The 22,011-nt window shown below is 34.3% G+C and overlaps 1 protein-coding gene across 1 annotated transcript; it reads left to right on the top strand.

Annotated features, from left to right (window-relative positions):
• Nucleotides 1–19,226: 19,226 nt before the first annotated feature.
• On the top strand, nt 19,227–21,001 carry LOC137947742 (flavonoid 3'-monooxygenase CYP75B137-like). The gene is made up of 2 exons (XM_068793512.1): nt 19,227–20,210; nt 20,366–21,001. Exons 1-2 carry the CDS (start codon nt 19,227–19,229, stop codon nt 20,999–21,001), a joined length of 1,620 nt encoding a protein of 539 aa, XP_068649613.1.
• Nucleotides 21,002–22,011: the final 1,010 nt, after the last annotated feature.

The following is a 22,011-nucleotide window of genomic DNA, read 5'->3' as shown; positions in this document are numbered from 1 at the left end:
TGGCATCCTACGTGGATGATTATGTGGTGATTTGATTACGTGTCAGGTGACATGGTGTTATCTTTGAAGCGCTGAGATAGAAATAGCTCATGTCCCAACTTTGACACATGGCGATTCAATACGGTGTGATGACATGGCACCACATAAACGACCAAACTGATGTGTCATCTTCTACTGTACACGTGTGTAGTTGATCGATCAAAGTTGGGTCTTTTGCATATTAAGTTTGGAAGTTGGTTATTTTGTTTAATATTTTTACAAAATTGGTTAGTCCTCTCACTACCTATATGTCCTAGTACCTTATGTCATAGCCAATGTTCATCAATTTTTTCACCCAAGCCGATGGCACTAGTTGAGGGTAAATCATTTATTTTCACAACATAAATGTTCTTATCTCTATGTCCATCTATAACTAGTTCATCGTTTTCGTTCTTTATTACAAAATTGAATAATACAAAGTGAATCATGCATCGACCCTTCAACATAGTATACATCAAGTATGAAAAAGGTCAAGGTACCAATTTTACCAATTCCTTTTATGGTACCTTTGATATTGTCACCTAATGTTACATGACCACCATAATTAGGCTTGAGTAATTGCTATCCAAAATCCAAATATTTTTCAATGCCTAGGTTCGGAGACAAACCTACATCACGAAAAATTTAACCATTAGTGATCCATTTTAAGTTGGGTCCCTTTGGGATAAATTTTGATGCACTAAGTGATTTGGGCTTCCAAATTTGTGTGCCCAAGTTCTTATGGGTTGCCACAACCCTTTTGGTTGTTTTGGGTACCAATCTTTGGCAAATGTAGGCGTAGTGACCCACCTCATTACATTAGTGCATCAAATGTGAGTAATGGGAGAGAACTTCTTGACTTGTTTATTTTTGTTCTTCCCAATTTTCCTCTGGGGTGTGGATTTTTTAGATAAAAGTTTGACTTGCTATTCTAAGTCTAAACTCTTTTTTTCAAATGCAAGTCTATCACATAATAGTATTTTCTATCAATCCACTTTGCCTTAAAGCAATCGCCATATGGCTCTTTAACCACCCTATCTATGGGTCTATATTGTGAAAGCCAAACAGCCATTCATATTACTTCGAATCCAGGCCCCATGGGACTGTTTAAGCCCATATAAGGACTTCTTTAAACAACATACGGACTCTCCCTCAACCACATAACCAGATGGTTGACTCATATAAATTTCTTCACGTATATTACCATTTAAGAAAATATTTTTTACATCAAGTGATAGATAGGCCTTGAAGAGTAAGCGGCAAGCGATAATAAGATACTTACAACTTGGCAACAAGAGATAAGGTCTTCTCATAATCCACTCCATAACATTGAGTGTAACCTTTAGAGATGAGGCGGGCCGTAAGGCGAGCAATGGACTGGATTATGTTTAATGGAAAATACTCATTTACAACCTACTGGTTTCTTGCCTCTCGGTAGCGGTGCTAAGTTTCATTTATGATTTTCATATAAGGTTTGCATTTCCTCATCCATAACCTCCTTGCATCTTGGATGTTGCACATAGAGGTGGAAGAAAGAGATGCAAGGAACTGAGAACATGCGGAAGACAAACGATGGTGAGACATAAAGTTGGATATAGCATGAGTAGGACAGGAACGACGTTCTTTTCTTAGACCAATGGGCCTAGTATCAAATTGTGGACCAAATGGAATAGGGGAAGGACTTACCTCGGCAGGATCCGAAAACTCCATATGTGAGGTGTCGACCGGTCCTTTGGGGGGTGGAGTGACATCGACATTAAAGGACACAAATGGACAAGGAGTGGTATTAGGGAATGACAAACCTGGAGAAGCATCATTCGAGGAATAGAATGAGGTGTCCTCAAAAAAGGTCACATCCCAAGACACAAGTAGCCTTTGAATGGTATGATTGTAACAGACATAACCTTTTTGGGTGCGAGAGTAACCCAAGAAAATGTAGTTCATAGAACGAGGAGCAAGTTTACTTCTCTGAGGAGATGTGCTATGGACAAAACATGCACAACCAAAAAAATTTACCGGAAGAGAAAAAGGGTCTTCACTAGGAAATAATACCGAATATGGAGTCTTATGACCAAGTATAGATGAAGGTAACTTATTGATAAGAAAATAGGATGTAAATATGGCATGAGGCCTATAAAAGTGTTGAAACCATTGAGCTAAAAGGCTCGAACTTGTTAGGAAAGCAACCCCACAGATTTTATACAAGGACTGGCCCGGTCGATACAAATAAATATTCCAACACTCCCCCACACAGGGAAAACCCGAGGACAAATTCACCATAAATACCTGGGACAAAATTCGGTGGGAGCGGGACTCGAACTCGGGACCAACCTGCTCTGATACCATGTAGAATTTAGGATCTCATGAAAGGAACTTTAGATCAACAAGAAAGAAGAAGAAGAAGAAGAAGAAAGAAGGAGAAGAGGAGAAGAACGTGGAAGAAGAGTTTGGATTAAGGGAGAAGAGGGTTGCGTCAAAAAGAAAAATGAGGGCTAGACGAATTTGTGCAAAGAGAGGAGAGTGCTTCAATTTCCTACTTCTTAGCCAATGCCTTTATTTATAGTTTTACAATACCCTTAGGGCTACAACTTGATAAAACAAAAGACATAAAAGAAACACATATTTACACTTCTATGCCATCTTTATGGAAAATACCATATTTTACACATATACCACTCCTTTAAGGTGTGGGCCTCTTGTTTTGAGCTCGTGGGCTTGAGCCCATCTTCCAACAATCCCCCTCAAGTTCGAGGAGAAAAGACATCATAAATACTTAGTTTGCCACATATAAACGATAGGATTTAGATGTAACGGGTTTAGTGAGAATATCAGCTACTTGCTCTTGAGATGACACATGTTTGAGAGAGATTATTCTTGCTTGAAACTTCTCCCGTATGAAATGACAACCCACCTCAATATGTTTAGTTCTTTCATGAAAAACTGGATTTGAAGTGATATGAATGGCTACTTGATTATCACAATGTAGATTCAAGGACCCCTTTTTATAAAAACCTAGTTCGGTAAGAAGGGTCCTAATCCATAAAAGTTCACTAACGGTATGGGCCATAGCTACGTATTCTGCTTCGGCGCTAGATCTTGCAACCATATTTTGCTTCTTACTTTTTCATGTAACCAAGTTTTCCCCAACCAGAGTACAATATCCTGATGTAGATTTTCTATCATCAGGAGATCCAGCCCAATTTGCATCTGAAAAGCCTTCTATGTTGAAGTGCTCATATTTATTATACAGCAATCCTCTTCCTGGAGCTCCTTTTAGATAACGTAATATTCTCTCTAAAGCCTGCCAGTGGGTAATTTGTGGTTTGTGCATGAATTGACTCACCACACTTACAGCATATGATATGTCTGGCCTAGTTACCCTGAGATAAATCAGTTTTCCCACGAGTCTTTGATATTTGCCAATATCAATATCTTCTTCATTTGTGGCACATAATTTTACATTTGTATCCATAGGTGTGTCAACTGGTCTACAACCTTTCATTCATGTTTCTTCAAGGAGATCCAAGACATATTTCCTTTGAGACAATATTATCCCATGTTTGGATTGAAGAACTTCTATACCCAAAAAATATTTAAGCATACCAAGGTCTTTTGTCTTGAATTCCTAACATATCATCTATTTCACCTCTTGTATGCTCAAAGCATCATCATCGGTTAAGATAATATCATCCACATATACGGCCAATAATATTTTCCCTTTGATCATATCTTTATAATATACGGAATGATCAACTGAGCATCGATGAAAACCCTACCGTAGGAGTGTTTGACTAAATTTATCAAACCAAGCTCGAGGGGACTGCTTAAGCCCATATAAAGACTTTTTTAACCGGCATACTGACTCCCCCTCAACCACATAACCAGGTGGTTGAACCATATAAATTTCTTCACTGACATCACCATTTAAAAAAGCATTTTTAACATCCAACTAATAGACGGGCCATGAGGAGTTAGCAGCAATAGATAAGATGATGCATACCGAATTCAATTTTGCAACAGGAGATAAGGTCTCCTCATAATCTATCCCATAGCACTGCTTATAGCCCTTAGCAACCAGTCGAGCTTGAAGACGAGCAACCGATCCATCCGAACTATGTTTCACCGAAAAAACCCATCAACAACCAACTGGTCTTTTACCTTTCAGGAGTGATGTTAAGTACCAGGTTGGTTTTCGTATAAGGCGTGCATTTCTTCATCCATAGCTGCCTTCCATCCTAGATGTCTCAGGGCCTCCTGATACGACTGCGGAACGGAAGTAGAAGAAAGGGATGCAAGAAACTGAAAACACTCGGAAGACAAGCGATGGTGAGACATAAAATTTGAGATAGGATGCGAAGTAGTACAAGAGTGACGTTCTTTTCTTAAAGCAATAGGCTAAGTATCAAATTCAGGCCCATACATTGGAGGAGAAGGACTTACCTCGGGTGGAACTGACAACTCCACAGGTGAAGGTACGGCCGGTGCATCAGGGGATGGATCACTTCAAGATTGAATGGCACAAACGGACAATGAGTAGTAGAAGGATAAGTCCATCTTGGAGGAGCATCATGGGAGGAGTAGAAGGGAGTGTCCTCAAAGAAGTCACATCCCTAGAGATAAACATCCTTCGAAAGGTAGACTGAGGATCAAGTTTATTTTTATGTGGAGATGTAACATGAACAAAACACGTACATTCAAACACTTTCAAAGGAAGAGAAAAATGATCTTCACCATTAAATAACACAAAGTAAGGAGTTTTATGATGAAGGACTAATGAAGGTAACCTATTAATGAGAAAGCATGTTGTAAGTATAGTATGAGGCCAATAGAAATAGGGTACCTTCATGGAGTAGAGGAGGCCCCGAGCAACTTCAAGAAGATGACGATTCTTCCTTTCAGCAACACCATTTTGTTGAGGAGTATAGGCACATGATGTTTGATGAATAAGCCCATTACTCTCACAAAATGATTTGAAGTCATGAGACATGTATTCCTTAGCATTATCAGATCTAAGGGTTTGAATTTTCTTCCCAAATTGTGTTAAGACCATAGCATGAAAAATTTTAAACAAAGGAAGAATTTTGGAACGCTCTTTAAATAGATATAACCAAGTCACTCGAGTAAAATCATCAACAAAAATGACAAAATATTTAACTTGGGAAATATTTGAGACACATAAAGGGCCCCATACATCAGAATGTATTAGCTCAAATGGAGCAGTACTTGTAGTTGTATGACGAGGAGAATATGTACTCCTGACATGTTTTCTTAATTGACAAACTTCACAACTGATATTAGAAAGTCCTTTTAAAGATGGAACCAAAGAACGAACTGAAGGGGTAGACGGATGACCAAGTCGGTTGTGCCAAAGTTGGGCCTCAGATGTAGTGGACGATAATGCAGCTAATAGTGGAAGAGTGAAGTAGTACAAACCCCCCTTTTCATGGCCGCCACCAATCACCCGCTTCGTAGTGAGATCCTGAAAGACACAAGAAGACAGTGAGAAGGTGATAGAGTAATTTAATTGTTTGGTCAATTGGCTAACCGAGAGAAAATTTAAAGGAAATTGAGGAACAAACAAAACATCTTGAAGGGGAATAGATGAAGTTGTCAGAGTGGTTTCATCCACTCTTGTTAGACTTTGTGGTCTTAGTTAGGTACTTGACTTTTCGCACCTTAAACGGCTAGTATTTTCGGGTTGTATTGGCTAAGTATCTGACTCAGAACTTCGTAGTTAAGCGAGTTTGGGCGAGAGTAATTCTAGGATGGGTAACCTCCTGGGAAGTACTCTTGCCTAGGACTTTGACATGGTATCAGAGCTAGGCACGCCACGGCCTGCGTTCTTATCCTGTGAGAAGCGGCTCCAGAATAGGCAGGGTGGGTGTCAGAGTGGTTCCGTCCACTCTTGTTAGAGTTTGTGGTCTGAGTTAGGTATTTGGTTTTCCGTACCTTAAACGGCTAGTCTTGTCGGGTTGTATTGGCTAGGTATCTGACTCAGAACTTTGAAGTTAAGCGAGCTTGGGCAAGAGTAATTCTAGGACGGATGACCTCCTGGGAAGTACTCTTGCCTAGGACTTTAACATGGTATCAAAGCTATGCACGCCACGGCCCGCGTTCGTATCCCGTGAGAGGTGGCTCCAGAATGGGTGGGGTGGGTGTCAGAGTGGTTCCGTCCACTCTTGTTAGAGTTTGTGGTCTGAGTTACATACTTGACTTTCCGCACCTTAAATGGCTAGTCTTTTCAGGTTGTATTGGCTAGCTATCTGACTCAGAACTCCGAAGTTAAGCGAGCTTGGGCAAGAGTAATTCTAGGATGGGTGACCTCCTGCAAAGTACTCTTGCCTAGGACTTTAACAGAAGTAAGAGAGGAGGAACCTTTGCCAAGGACCTTGGTTTGGGTACCATCAGCAACAGTAACGAATTTATGAGGATTACAAGGAGAAAAGGACTGCAACGAGTGTTTGTTACCTGATAGATGTTCGGAGGCCCATGAGTCGATGATCCAAGAGGAAGAGGAAGAAGAGGAAGAAAGCATACCTGAGGCAATAGTAATTGCAGCAGTAGATGATGAGGGAATAGATGATTCCATGAAGAACTTCAATTTCTAAAATGCAGCATAGTCCTCAGCCGTAAGAGTCACATTTTCGGATGATGATTCAACCTTATCTTCATTTTTTCTCAATGTTAACTGAGACTGGGTTACCTGTGGCCCAATCAGGTTTGCCATGAAGTTTCCAGCATGATGCCACAAGGTGGTTCTGACGGCCACAATAAGTGCAAAGTTGAGGCTCAGTACGGAAAGAATTCTGACCCGTTCTACCACCTCTATTTTCAGTCACTCTCATAGTTCGACCCCCTCTCATATTTCTTCCCCGTCCTCGGGATGAGGAAGATGTTCCCCGAATGCCAGAGAACATCGTCGATGGAGCATCAATAGGAGAAAGAGGGGATGGATCCGGTATCGTAAGTAATGTAGTACTAATATCATCGAAGGATGGAAGAGCAGAAGAACTTAGAAGTTGAGTTTTGGCCACCTCAAGGTATGGTTTAATATTCGATAAGAAAATGGTTGTTGCCAAAGCTTCTCTTTGTCGTTCTTGAACGGCAATATCAGTGGAATATGGCTGAGCTAGTTTTCATTCTTAAAGAAGACCACAAAACCGTGCCAAAAATTCGTGAATATTTTCTCCATGTTTCGTATGCAGCATGTTTTGTAAGACATCATATATTTTTTGTAATGAAGCAATGCTTGAGTAAAGCTTGGCACAAGTGTCCCATATGTTCTTGGCGGTTTCCAAGTGGACCACATTGTTGGCCACCTGCTCTTCCATGCTATTAATGAGCCAACTTATCACCATGTTATCATCCTTAACCCACTTGTGGTAGGACGCATCTTCTTCATCAATCGAAGGAGAAAAGTTAACAACGTGGCTCAAGAGGTCACGAGTAATAAGAACCCTCCAAACTGATTATGACCAGCTCGTGTAATTCGAGAGACCTCTAAGTGGAATTGTAGTAATACGGAGTATATCACTCTTATTACTATTGTATCCAATCTCCATGATGCAAGTAAAAATATGAAGGTCAAGGGAAAAGGCCTTCTTCAAAGAACAATTACTCTATGTAATTTGAAGAACCCGTAGACCAAATCAATCACCAACAAAAGAGAACAAGAACCAATTTATTTTACAAGGGCAAGCACCAAATTATCAACAAATTTGTGCCTTTAGAAAGTGATAATAACATACAGTCATCACTCAACTTCTCTTGTATTCATAGAAAAAAGAGAAGAAAGTAGATGCAACCGATTAGGCCTTAATCCAAATTCCAACACAAACGAGTAATAGACAAAAATTTAGAGAAGATTTAACGACAAACCAAGACACTTGGAAGAGATTTATCTTCAGCTCATGGGAGACTTCAATGTAAGAAAAAATTCAATTGTTGAAGTTAAAAAAACGAAACTACAAAGGGTAAATGGCTGTTGGCATTTCATCAAACATATAATGGGCATCCAACAACATAACAAAAACCTATGAGCAACCTAAAGTACGAGAAGATACAGCAACATGTGCTGAAATTTTCTACCTCAAATGAGATGGATCCAAATTACATAAAGGTAATTGAATTTCACCCATCAATCTTAATAATATGCAAACAGCAAATGATCTTGATCACTCTTGTAATTGATTTAAAAGGAGTCTAGATTATAACATCAATTTAGTCATAGAAATAAATCTTTACAACATATAAAGATTTATCTTGAGTTGATGTGACTCAAAATTCAAGAAGTAAAAAAAACAGTTAAAAGGAGTATGTAAATAAGAAAAGGAAACAAAAAAAAAACATAAACAAGAAAATGATGAACTTATCTCTTTATGACTGAACTCCTTTTACAACTTCTTGAACAGATTTCATAATAACTCCATGAAGAAATCCTAAACTCCTTGCTCTGATACCATGTTGAAACCATTGAGCTAAAAGGCTCGAACCTGTTAGGAAAGCAACCCCACGGATCTTATACAAGGACTGGCCCGATCGATACAAATAAATATTCCAACAAAAAGTAAGGTACCTTCATGGAGTAGAGGAGGCCCCGAGCAACCTCAAGGAGATGACGGTTTTTTCTTTCAGCAACACCATTCTATTAAGGTGTGTAGGCACAAGATGTTTGATGGATAAGGCCATTATCATCACAGAATGATTGAAACTCACAAGACAAGATTTTCTTTAGCCTTACCTAAGTACTTGAATTTTCTTGTCAAACTGAGTTAATACCATAACATGAAAGGCCTTAAAGATAGTAATTATTTCAGATCTTTTTTAAAAATATATAACCAAGTAACCCGAGTAAAATCATCAACAAAAGTAATGAAGTATTTAACATGAGAAAAGACACACAAGGGTCCCCATACATCAGATTGTAAAAAGGAGCAACACTTGTAGTTTTAGACCAAGGAGAACATATACTCCATTGGTATTTGCTTAATTGACAAACCTCACAATTGAAAGTAGATAAAGACTTTAAAAGAGGAAATAAATGGCAAAGAGAAGGTGGAGACGGATGGTCAAGCCGGTTGTGCCAAAGTTATGCCTCGGATGGAGAGGATGAAAGTGCAGCTAACGGAGGCTGGTCGAAGTAATATAAGCCCCATTTTTCATGGCCGTCACCAATTACTAGCTTCATAGTGAGATCCTGAAATACACAAGATGAGGGTGAGAAGTGATAGAGCAATTTAGATGTTTTGTGAGCTGATTGACCGAGAGTAAGTTTGAATGGAATTGAGGAATAAATAAGACATCTTGAAGTGGGATAAAGGGTGTAATAGACGATGATTCCTTGCCAAGTACTGTGGTTTGGGTACCATTAGCAATACTAACAAATTTATTGGGAATACACGGAGAAAAAGAATTGAGGGTGTGTTTGTTACCTAAGAAATGTTCAGAGGCCCTAGAGTCTATTATCCAAGACAAAGAAGAGGAAGTGGAAGAAAACATACCTAAAGCAATAGTGGTAGCAGCCGTAGGTAAAGGTGTAAGGGAAGACTCCATAAGGGACTTCATTTTCTGAAATGTATCATAGTCTTCAGGAGTGAGAATCATCTTCCTGGTTTGTGATTGTCTTATCATCCCGCTTATCAATTTTTACAGCGGTTGGAGTAGTTGTGGCCCATTCTGGTTTGCCATGAAGCTTCCAACAATTTTCCACAAGGTGGTCGTGACTACCACAATAGGTACATATACAAGGCATTGTGCAAGTGTGGGTAGGACCGGTTCTACCACCTCTTGTGCTGCCTCGTCTAAAAATTTTGTCGCATCCTCGAAAATGATTATTATGGTTAGTGATTACTCAGAATAAATGATTATTTTGGTTAGCGGTTCATATAGGTTATTAAATATAATCAATAACACAACAAATTTATTCTTATCCTAATGTTACAGAAAAATTGATAGGTAAAAATTAATAATGTAATTAATCAAGTAACAATATATTAATTTAATAATAAAATAATTAATTTACCAATAGTTAATTAAGTAATGATCTGATTAGTAATTAAGTAAGTAATGAATCAGGTAACTAATTTGGTACTTAATCAGGTAAGTAATTAAGCAAATGTTTTAGTTTGAAATATTTCAGTTAATGGGTTCATGTTTAGTACTCCAGGATATTGGTCTATCATTCTCTAAGGTCTTCAAAATGTTTAATATTTCTACTTCCAATTGTTACTTTATCATTCTAAATATTAATTTAATTAATGCTACAATACCATTAAATTTAATTGACTTAATTAGCATTGTTAATTTGTCAAATTACTTAAATTCATTAGTTAATTTTTAAATAATTAATGTAAATACAACTAACCTTATTTATATGAAAATTGATTTGTATTTATTACTTGATATAAAATTAAATTCTTACTAAATGAAATGATAAACTAAGATTAACTATTATGAAAAAAAATATTGGATTAAGTCGTTAAGTAATAAATTAAGTGATCTATATTTCAATTAATAATCAATTTAGTAACTAATTAATTGGGTAACAATTAACAATGTAAACTAAGTATATATTTAAATAATTGATTAATAATTAAATTAAATGAGAATTATTCAAATAACTAATAATAATTAATAATTAATAACTAAGTATTAACAGACTAATTAGTCAATTAAGTAATTGATTAAAAAGTCAAGGATGAATCAACTAATTCTCTAACTAATTAATTGAATAACAACTAATTGAATAAGTGAATGTTTGAAGTACTCATCTAATTGAAAAACTAATTGAGTAACTAGTGAGTCAACTAATAGTTATACAACAACTAACTAATTCATTACCTAATCATTTAATTCACTAGTGAATTAATAATAAATAAATAACATTAAATGACTAAATATTAGTTACTAAACTTAATAAGTTATTATTAAATAATATTACTTACTTACTTACAATTTAACTAAATTACTGACTTTTTTAGTATTAAATTAAGTGGTCAATTAGCCAAATAACCAGTTACTTAACTAGCAGATATTTAACAACTAACTAATTTATTGCTAAATTTTTTAATTACATCGTGAATTAATATAAATAAGAATATTAAATAATATTTATTTATCAATATTTATAACGTAAAAAATCGTACATTTTATAGAGAAATTATTATTTAAATTTTATTTTAATTTATTTTAAATTAATTAAAATATAAATTTAAACTTTATTATTTTATTTTTAATTTAAATTAAATTTACCCATATTATTTTAATAATTTTATAATTTTTATTTTTATTTTTATTTACTTTTATAATTTTTAATATATTAATTTAACTTTAATTGATTTAAAATTTAGAAATCCAAAATTTCCTCTTGAATTTCAGTAAAACATGTTCGCCAAAACCAAAACACCTATGCAACTTCATTATGACAACCAAGCAACCATTCTCATAGCTACAAATCCAATCTTCCATTAGTGAAAAAGATACATTTGAAATTGACAATCATTTGGTTAGGGCAAAACTAAGAGTTGGAATTTAACAATCATGCTCTACGCTTAGTGAGAATTATGTATTTGCTCCACTAGCTTGAGTTAAGGTGCTCTTGTAATTAGTATTGACTTCTATGATATAAAATACTACCCATTTTTTTAAAAATAACACAAATAACCAACTTTTCACCTTAATATCACAAATACCCAACTTTGACTGCCCAACCAGTCTTCCTATCGACTTTTGCCCTTTCACTTTTGATGAAGTTAATGATTCAACATGCCTGAATTGAAGGTTTACGACTATTCTCCCATTGCACATGACTCATGACATGATCTTCATGCGCATTACGCAGTTCATGTCCTGGTGTCGTTAGGGAGCGCCGAAATTTATGTCATGTACATTAACATACATAACTCAAGAGTTCATGTCCTAAGAGTAAACAGCGGAAAGTGTTTTCCGCCCGATTTTGAGAATCATCTACGTGACTCTCGCGCGGGGCTGTCTCTCGGGGTTCTCTCTACCGCACACCCTCTCTGCCATTTCATTCCCGCAGCCCTCTCTCGTTCTCTGCTCCCTCTCTCGTCTCCACCGTCCCTCTCCGGTCTCCCTCTCTACGACGTCCATCTCGCTGCGAACGTCCTTTCGGCATCTTGCTCTCCATCTCGGACTCACTCTCCCTCTGAACCTCCTGCTCGATTTTGACATTTGGGCTTCAATTTTTTTAATTTCTACTTCGATTCATCATCGATTTCCCCATTCGACTTTGATTTCAGCCATCAGCTTCAGTTTAACAACCATCCTCCCTCTCCTCTCCTTCTTGACCTCCGTCGCAAAGCACGGGAAGTCGAGCATCTGTTGCAAAGTTTCTCGACCTCCCTCTCTTCTCCCTCTCGGCGTACCGTCGGAGAGCCGCCTTTGTCAGCATTGCCCGCCGCAGTCGCCGGCCGTCGCCTTTGCCTACTAGCATGTCCCCGTCGCCATCACTGTTGCCTGCTGGCTCGCCGCTGAGGAAGACGAAAATGGTTTAATTTTTCCTAAGTTAGGAAATATTAAACTATCTTCATAAAAATCATTAATTTATAATTTTTATTTATAAAATAATTATTTTTATCTATAAAATAATTATTTTTATTTTAAAATTACTATATTAAAATAGTGATTTAATAGTCATAATTAAAATATTGTTAAAATAAATATTTGATAAATTATTTTGGCATAATTATCCGATTGCTACAGTTAATTAAACCAATGGTTTTAAATTTTGTGATAATATATTATTAATTAATAATACATAAAATATATTATGTACAAATATATAGTGTGTTAAATTTATGATTAGATCAATTTTTTCTCTTAAATTATTCATTTTTAGGTTAAAGTATATCATATGTTATTAATAAATTAATAACTCAACGTATTACTTTCGTTTTTTTATTTATAACGTTATTTATTACATTATTTATTTATTATTTGTAATTAATCATATACGTATTTCATTGGCTCATGTAATTACCATATTAATGCACAATAAAATATCTAATTCAATTAATAAATATATTAATATATTTAATTATACATTAAATAACTTATTCGTGTAGTAATAATGGTTGTTTTACCTAATTTGGGGTTTAAGGATTATGTTGTAATTAAGTGCACTCTAAAGGTTTAGAGATTCTCTTGTTTTTTATGTTTTTCTCATGTTAGGGCACTAACACTGGAAACTGTTTTCCAGTGCACATGAAGTCGTCAACACTAACACCCAGCGAAGATGATCTTCATGTACATGACTAACATGATCTTCATGTTGGACATGAACTTGAAAAATCTATTTGGGGGACTAACCCCCCCATAGTGTGATACAGTTGAAATGACCATAACTCCCCTGTAGTCATTTGCTTATTCGAATGAAAGATAGCAACTAACAGGTTTTTTATGCAGTTGAGCTCTGCAGATGTAACAGGCTGATGATGCTCATTTGACCTTTCTTATTCTAGACAATTTTTCTCCTACATTTTCATTTTTTTTTTTGTCACTTCTACATATTGTCTTGGACCTAATCTCAATCCTCTAATTAAATGGATCAAAACTACAAACCAGACCTGGACATAATTGGTACAACAATAGCTGCATAATTATGCATAAAACTTTATTCAATAATCAAACACAAAAATATTCATTTGAAAAATAACACTAGTTTTGTCCATAAGTACTCAATCAAATCGTTATGATTCAAGGATTGAAAAACCATATCATGGAGATAGAGGAAAAGTTTAAGAAAAATGGATGTAATTGATACAACAATAGCTGGTCGTTAAAGGCGCCTTGTGTGATTTGTCCTCATCTTCGGTTTACTTTTCTATTTATACTTTTAATTTAGATACCGCCATTATTAAGATTTGCTGATTTGGTTTGAATTCGGGTCCAAATGATCAATCTAAACCTGATCCACCCTTAAGCCACATCCGGCCTATCTATTTTCTGGTGCATCCTTGATTAGAATTCTTAGTTTAGGTCAATTTGTCAAGCTTCTGAGGTGTAATTGTATGGCCCTCTTACAAAAAAACGACAAAAGCGAATGGACAAAATTGAAGAGGCTAGGGACGTGACCAGATAGGTCAAATTGAACCCTTGAAATGTAGTCAAATAAAAACTCAAAAGAGCCCCATGAAGTCAAAAATCAAAAGAATCAAAAGAAACCCATGTAGTCAAATTGAAGAAAGGAAGGGACATGACGAGAGATATCTAAGAACCATGGGCACCAGTCCAAAAGTCTTCCTTCTAGAAAAAGAGGGAAAAAGAAAAAAGTCCAACTATTAAAGGGACAATTTTTTAAGGGAATTTTACTAAAATACTTAATTTTTAACAAATATTAACAAAAATAACTAACTTCAAAACTAAATATAAAAAATACCCAACTTTGACCCGTCAACTGCACATGTGTACAGTCCAAGTTGATACATCATCTTTGATCGCTTACATGGTGTAACGTCATCATGCCACGACGGTGCTTCAAGGCAATATTGCCCAACATCTAACATGTCCATTGATTGCCACATCATCATATATTTGTACAACATATCATCAACGTGCCGCATCGCCACCCCATGTCAGCTAACCTTATTTCTCCCATTTTTCTTTCATTATTTACTTATCGTCATATTTAATTTTAAAAATATATTAAGAACATTAATTTCTGGTTTTATTAATATTACACATTTCATTACCTTCAATTTAAAAAAATTAAAATATAACATTTGTTCATTAATTATTTATAAATCATTTTCTAATGTTATTAATACATTACATTATCGATTTAAGGGATTATTAAATTTAACACAATATTTTATTAAAAAAATTGTAGGTACATATTTTATTACATTCTTTTTATAATAAATATATATTTCTTATTTTTTATTTAAAAATCATATTCTTACCAATTTAACACCTTGATAATCAATTTAAAATATTTTTTATTTAAAAATTAATTTCAAAAATTAATTTTAGTGTTCAAAAATCTTTTATAGTGGTAACATTTCATAACATTCTATTTATTGAAATAAAATATCAAATTTTAGTAATAATTATTTAAAAAATATTTTTGTAATGTAATTAACACCTTTCATTTTTTATTTCAGATATTTTATAATTTAAAAAATATATTTCAAGAAAATATTTAGTTTTCAAAAATTATATTTGTCCTTACAGGTTTTATTATCTTCAATTTAAAAAAATAATATATATATATATATAAAATAAATTAAGGTATTATTTAATAAAAAATTCCTCTAAACTCATTAACACATTTTGTTATCGATTTAAGATATTTTATAATTTAAAAAATTATTAAAAACTATTTATGTTTTAAAAACCTTATCCCTTGGAACACGTTTCATTACCTTCTATTTATTGAAATAAAATCCAAAATTTGTATATTAATTATTAACAAATCAACTTCAAATCTGATTACCACCTTTGATAATCGATTTAAGATATTTTCAACTTTAAAAATATTTTAAAAAATTATTTTAATTTTATAAATCTTATTTGTCAATACATGTTTTATTACCTTCTATTTATTGTTATAAAATATATAGTTATTTATATTAAATAATTATAAATTTATTCTTATATATTTAACATATTTCATTTTTAATTTTCTAATTTTTAAAATATATAAATATTTTAAATTTTTAGTTTTTAAAAATATTATTTTTCAGTACATGTTTTATTACCTTCTATTAATTTTTTAAAATTATAAAACTAGTATATTAAATAATTAAAAAATAATTATAAGTGATAAAAGTACCAATATTATAATTATACCCTTCACCAAAGTAAGAGAGAAGAAGATACAAAAAAAAATTAATTAATTACATCAATAACACTCAAATTACATCATATCTTCCAACAAATTAGTAATTTTTGTCATCTATTTTATTTTGATTTTGAAGTATTTGATATTTGCTTGTAAAAATTTATAATATAGTCTTTCCATGATAATATAGAATATATACATTCATAATAATATATAATAGATATATATATATATATACACAAGAATAAATGTATATATCTTATTATATCATAAAAATGTCATTTAACATTCCCTAAATAAAAATTATAATTTCATTTAAAATAAATCATAATTTGAATAAATTTAAGTTGAATATTTTTATCTTTTAAACCTAGAAAAAAATTATAATTTTAATTGATAAATAAATTGAAAGTAAAGATTACATTTTAGGTACACTCTATATAATTTAAAACAGATATTTTATTATAATAATAATAATAAATTTTATTTTAATTAATTCATGTAATCTAAATATAAATACATATATCTTAATGAAAAAATATTAGCTAGTCACATATAATTAAATAAAAATAATTAAAACAAAATTTAAAAGATATTTTCAACAAAAAAAAATATTGATATTTAAAGAACAAAATTTCATTTAAAAAAATAATATTAAAAATTATAATTATAATTACTTAAAAATATAAATTTATCATTTTAATGTTTAAACTAAAACATCATTTTAATCATTTTAAATACAAGAATGTAATTTTAATTTCAACTTATTATATTTCATAAATAAAAATAGTAAAAAATAAATTTAAAATATAATTTATATACCTTTGAAATGATATTTTATTATAATTATTTTTAAGTATAATTTATTTAACTTTGAATTGATATTTTTTATAATTATATTAATTTATAATTTATATAACTTTGAATTGATATTAATTATATTTAAGTATAATTTTAAAATTCATATAATAACCTATAAATTGAAATATGAGTAATTTAATGACAAGTGTCAGTTATTCAAATATAATCGAAGTATAAATTTTAAATTAATAATTAATATATTAATTATTAAATTCAATTTAAAATTTTCATTTAACAATATATAAACACAATAATGTAATTTTAATTTCAACTTATTATATTTCATAAATAAACACAGTAAAAATAAATTTAAAATATAATTTATATACCTTTGAAATGATATTCTATTATAATTATTTTTAATTATAATTTATATAACTTTGAATTGATATTTTTATAATTATATTAAAGTATAATTTATATAACTTTGAAATGATATTAATTATATTCAAGTATAATTTTAAAATTCATATAATAACCTATAAATTGAAATATGAATAATTTAATGACAAGTGTCAGTTATTCAAATATAATCGAAGTATAAATTTTAAATTAATAATTAATATTTTAATTATTAAAATCAATTTTAAATTTTCAATTAACAATATATAAATAGAAAATAAAACTCGATTATTTAAAATTATTTTTTGAAATTTAAATTAATTTTGTGAATAAAATACAAAAGTTAGTGACCCTAAGTGACGTTTAATGAACTAGGAGGACGGTCATGTGGTGTCTATAAATTTGGCTTCTAAGCAACTATGTCGTGATCTATCAAATGGTATGGCAAACTATATAATCTTAGAATGATACATCAAAAGCATAATGGAATGGAGGGCCATTTGCCCTTTGCTATGAAATTTGTAGCAACTTTATCTTGATGACAAACATTTTACTTGTAATTGCTTATTATTTATTTAAATATTTAATCAAATAATCTCTGGTTAATTAACCAATTTATTGTAATTACTAATTACTTAGTTGAATAATTTCTAATTAATTTGAATATATCTATATTTTTGTGATTATGTTTATTTATATATGTTTATTTTGGAATACAATTAATAATTAAATTTCAAACTTGTAGTCTTTCATGATTACAAATAAGTTAACCAAAATAATTTCTAACTAATAAAATTATTATATTTTTATGTTTGTCACAATACTAGTGACATTATGTGCAATAAGATAATTTTTTTATTAATGCAATAGAAGAAAATTTTAATATAAATTTTAAAATGGAATTAAGTATTGTAATAATTTATTTGTGATATTAGTTATTCCAATTATAGCATAATTACTAAGTATAAATGATTATTATGGTTAGTAATTACTGAAAATTAATGATTATTATGCTCAGTTGTTCTTAATAACTTAATAATAACTAAGTATTAACAGTATAATTAATCACATAATTAATTGATTAAAATGTACATGATGAAATAATTAAATTCCTTCAGGAATCATCTGGCCGATATTTTCACCAAAGTAGTTCCACTTGGTCTATTTTAACAATCATGCTCCAAGCTTAGTGTGATTGATGTATTTGCTTCACTAGCTTGTGAGGGAGTGTTAAGAAGTATATTATATTTTTTGAGTTAGTCACTATTGTTTCTCTTTAATTGTTCATAAGGAGCTTAGGGCACTCTTGTAATTATTATTGACTTTTATGATATAAAATATACACTCAAGAAAGGAGCAGGCCCTAAGTTGAAACTAAGGGGGGCTCTTAACGTGCTCTCTCAATCTCACCCCCTCATTAGCTCTCTTCTCTCTTCTCTTTTCTTAATGTTTGCCATTTTTTTGGGGAAATTAATCAGGCAAACTGAACAATGCCCAATGCAGAAAGAAGATGGGAACTCACAATGTGTAATGTAAATGGCAGCAAAAAGACTGAAACAAGGCACTTTATAAGAGCTTACAGACACCTTAACTCCTTTGAGATCACTTGCTTCACCCAATCCTTTGAAGAAACTTAGCAAGTAACAGGTTTTTATGCAGTTGAGGTCTGCAGATGTAACAGGCTGATGATGCTCTTGTCTTCTCTTCCGATCTCACTACCTCATTTGCTCTCTTCTTCTCTTCTCTTAATAAATTGTCATTTTGACATAGATAAGGGTTAGTTTGTAAAGAATTTCACCAAGCCGCTTCAGACCCATCTACACCAGTTTCTAATTATTATTTATCTGACTAATCTTCTCTCTCTTTCTATTGAATTTGTTCAAATTTTCTTTTGTATGATGACGCCCACAAGCTGCTTAAGTTTTTGTTCATTCAAGGTTGAGATAGAAATAGAAGACTTTTTTTATGGCTATCTGATGTTCCAACCAGTCTTTCTATCGACTTTTGCCCTTTCACTTTCGATGAAGTTAGCCATTCAACATGACTGAATTGAAGATTTAGGCCTACCATGAATTTTTTGCACTCGCTGCTAAATTCAGATGAAGTTTACGTCTGGATGGCCACATTGTCTCGCCTCCTGTACTATAAAAGGAGAGGTCGCTGGACCAGGAGAGTACGCTTCCCATAATACTTCTCCCCGGAAATGGAGACGGCGACAATTGTGGGCCTTCAAAACAAGTTTACGGAGGCCGCTCAGACAGCGTGGTCATGGGCGGTGAAAAGGAGCAATCACAACGACGGACAATGGAGATCCTTGGGGCCGTTCTTAGTCGCGGCACTGGCGGCTATTTTAGTTTGGTCGCATCTCGCAAAGAAAACCACCAAAAGCCGGCTGCCATTACCACCGGGCCCGCGAGGTGTGCCCTTTCTGGGCTGCATCCCCTATTTGGAGCCCGATATCCACAGCTGGTTTGCTCGTTTAGCTCGTGAGTATGGCCCCATAATCAGCCTTAGGCTCGGCCAGAAGCTATACGTAGTCGTCAGCTCACCATCTCTGGCGAAGGAGCTTCTTAAAGACCAAGACGCCACTTTTGCCAACCGCGACGCACCGCCTGGGTCGTTGGCGTTATTGAGCGGGGTTCACGGCATGGGTTGGGCTCCATATGGGGCACGCTGGCGAATGCTCCGAAGGGTATGCATGGGAGAGATACTTAACAGCTCAAAGTTAGATATTTCGTACGACGTCCGCCGGAGCGCCGTCCGGGAGATGGTGGCAGAAGTCCACGGCGGCACCGGAGCTCCGATTAACGTCGGAAATGTTATGTTCGTGGTGATGTACAAGGTGATTACGGGATTGCTGTGGGGAGGGTCAGTCGCTGAGAAGGAGAAGCGTCAGGTGGGAGACGAGTTTCAGCAAGTGGTCGAATACCTGACTAGTGTCTTCTGCAAGCCCGACGTGTCGGATTTCTTTCCGGTTCTAGCTCCGTTTGATTTGGGGGGAGTCTTCCGCCAGACGAAGAAGGGCGGAGTTAGGCTTGAGCAAATCCTCGATTCACTCATAAATCAAAGCCAGAAAAGGAGCAACACCGAGGGGACCAGAGATTTCCTTCAGATACTATTGAAGATACAGAACAGTGGAGATCCAAAGACGCCCCTAACCAGATCTCACATCAAGTCTTTGCTTATGGCAAGTACCTTTCTTCCCCACCATAAATTTTACTTGAAATTATTCAAATTACTTGAGTTGAAGATTCTACTAACCCAGCTTACTTCACTGCGCGAGTCGAGTTTGTGTCTAATACAAGTTGGTTTTCATGAGTTTATTCCTGATTTCCTTCACAGGAATTGGTGCTGGTGGGTAATGACACAACGTGGACAACGATGGAGTGGGCAATGACAGAGGTGATGAAGCATCCGGAGGTTATGAAAAAAGCCCAGGAAGAGCTAGATAAAGTCGTGGGAAGGAGTTATCCCGTGGAAGAGGCCGACCTACCCAACCTGCACTACGTGAACGCTTTTGTGAAGGAAGCCCTTCGTCTTCACCCTGTGGTTCCACTCATGCTGCCGAGGACCCCGAGCGAGTCGACGCCAGTGGGCGGTTACATGGTTCCCAAGGGCTCTCGCGTCTTGGTGAACATGTGGGCAATCCAAAGGGACCCTGCGGCATGGGAGTCTCCCGAAGAGTTCAGACCGGAGAGGTTCATGACGGGCAACGATGGCAAACGTGAGTTTACTGGTAATGACTTCCATTACTTTCCGTTTGGGTCAGGGAGGAGGATATGCCCAGGTATGGCCCTGGCAGAGAAGATGTTAATGTACGTAATGGCCACGCTTCTGCACTCATTCGACTGGAAACTTCCACAGGGCACAGAGCTTGAAGTTTCTGAAAAGTTTGGTATCGTTTTGAAGAAAGCAAAACCTCTCATGGCTGTTCCAACACCAAGATTATCCGATCCGGATCTGTACACTTGCAACTAGAGTCGTTTAATAAATTAGCAATCCAAACGTTAAGAGTTATGCTATTATGTATAAATAAGCTTGTGTAGTGAAGCTTGGCCACTAAAGTGTTGTGTTAGATGGCTTATGTGCATGAATATAATTAGTGCAGTCGTAAAAGATTAGCCTTTTCTCTGCATTTATAGAATAATAAGAAGAATGAATAATTTTCTAATGATTTTCATTGAACAAGTATCCAGTATTTATAGGATTACAATAGGTGTCATCGCGTGATTTACAAAAGAGTTTATAAGTCTTCAGAGTTACAATTTGAGACCATTTCAAATTCTATCAAGCTTTATTTTCATCTCTGTCATGCTCCCGTAAGATGGAGCTCCAAGAGGAGAGTCCAATCTTGGTCTTCAAGAAGAGGAAGCGTGTTCGAGGAAGCAGTTTGGTGAGAGCAACAACTAACTAGTCAACAGAGGAGACATGAGTAACCCAAAGAGCACTACTTTGAACTTGTTCTAGAATAAATGGTAATCCAAAGCTACATGTTTCATGCGCAAGTTAATGATTGAATTAGAGTACAAATTTGTAGCACCGATATTGTTACAATAAAGCACTGATTGACACGGAAGAAGAACACCAAGTTCAGTGAGAACAGAATATATCCAACAGATCTATAGTAGTAGCAACAAATTGATATTCTGCCTTAGTAGAGGATTGAGCCACAGTCCATTGCTTCTTAGTACTCCAAGAGATAAGATTGCGACCTAGGAAAACAAGATAGGCACCGATGGAAATGAAATCATCCTTGTTTCATGCCCAGTCAGCATCAGAGAACGCATGGAGAGGTAGAGACTCATGTTCGGCTTGGTTTGACTCGTTATATATCGAGCTCGAGCCGAACTCGAACTCATAAATGGGCTTGTTTAGGTTAACGAACCGAGCTCAAGCAAAGCTAGGTTTGGCTCGCGAGCCGACTCGTTAATTTAACGAGCAGCAGGATGGGGCAAATTTTCGGGAGCTTCGCACACTCTCTCCCAAAA

Source organism: Aristolochia californica, unplaced genomic scaffold (genome assembly GCF_029961685.1).
Source record: "Aristolochia californica isolate CCGP_79_NKW_82.1479 unplaced genomic scaffold, dmAriCali1.0.hap1 SCAF_13, whole genome shotgun sequence".
NCBI lineage: Eukaryota > Viridiplantae > Streptophyta > Magnoliopsida > Piperales > Aristolochiaceae > Aristolochia > Aristolochia californica.
Note: the sequence above shows the minus strand (reverse complement) of the source record. Positions and strands in the feature narration are given on the sequence as shown.

What these genes read in the sequence shown, in the direction of transcription:
- LOC137947742 (XM_068793512.1), top strand. Translation starts at nt 19,227, where the DNA reads ATGGAGACGGCGACAATTGTGGGCCTTCAAAACAAGTTTACGGAGGCC. An exon ending in ACATCAAGTCTTTGCTTATG is followed by an intron (nt 20,211 to 20,365) that starts GCAAGTACCTTT and finishes TTTCCTTCACAG; the next exon opens with GAATTGGTGCTGGTGGGTAA.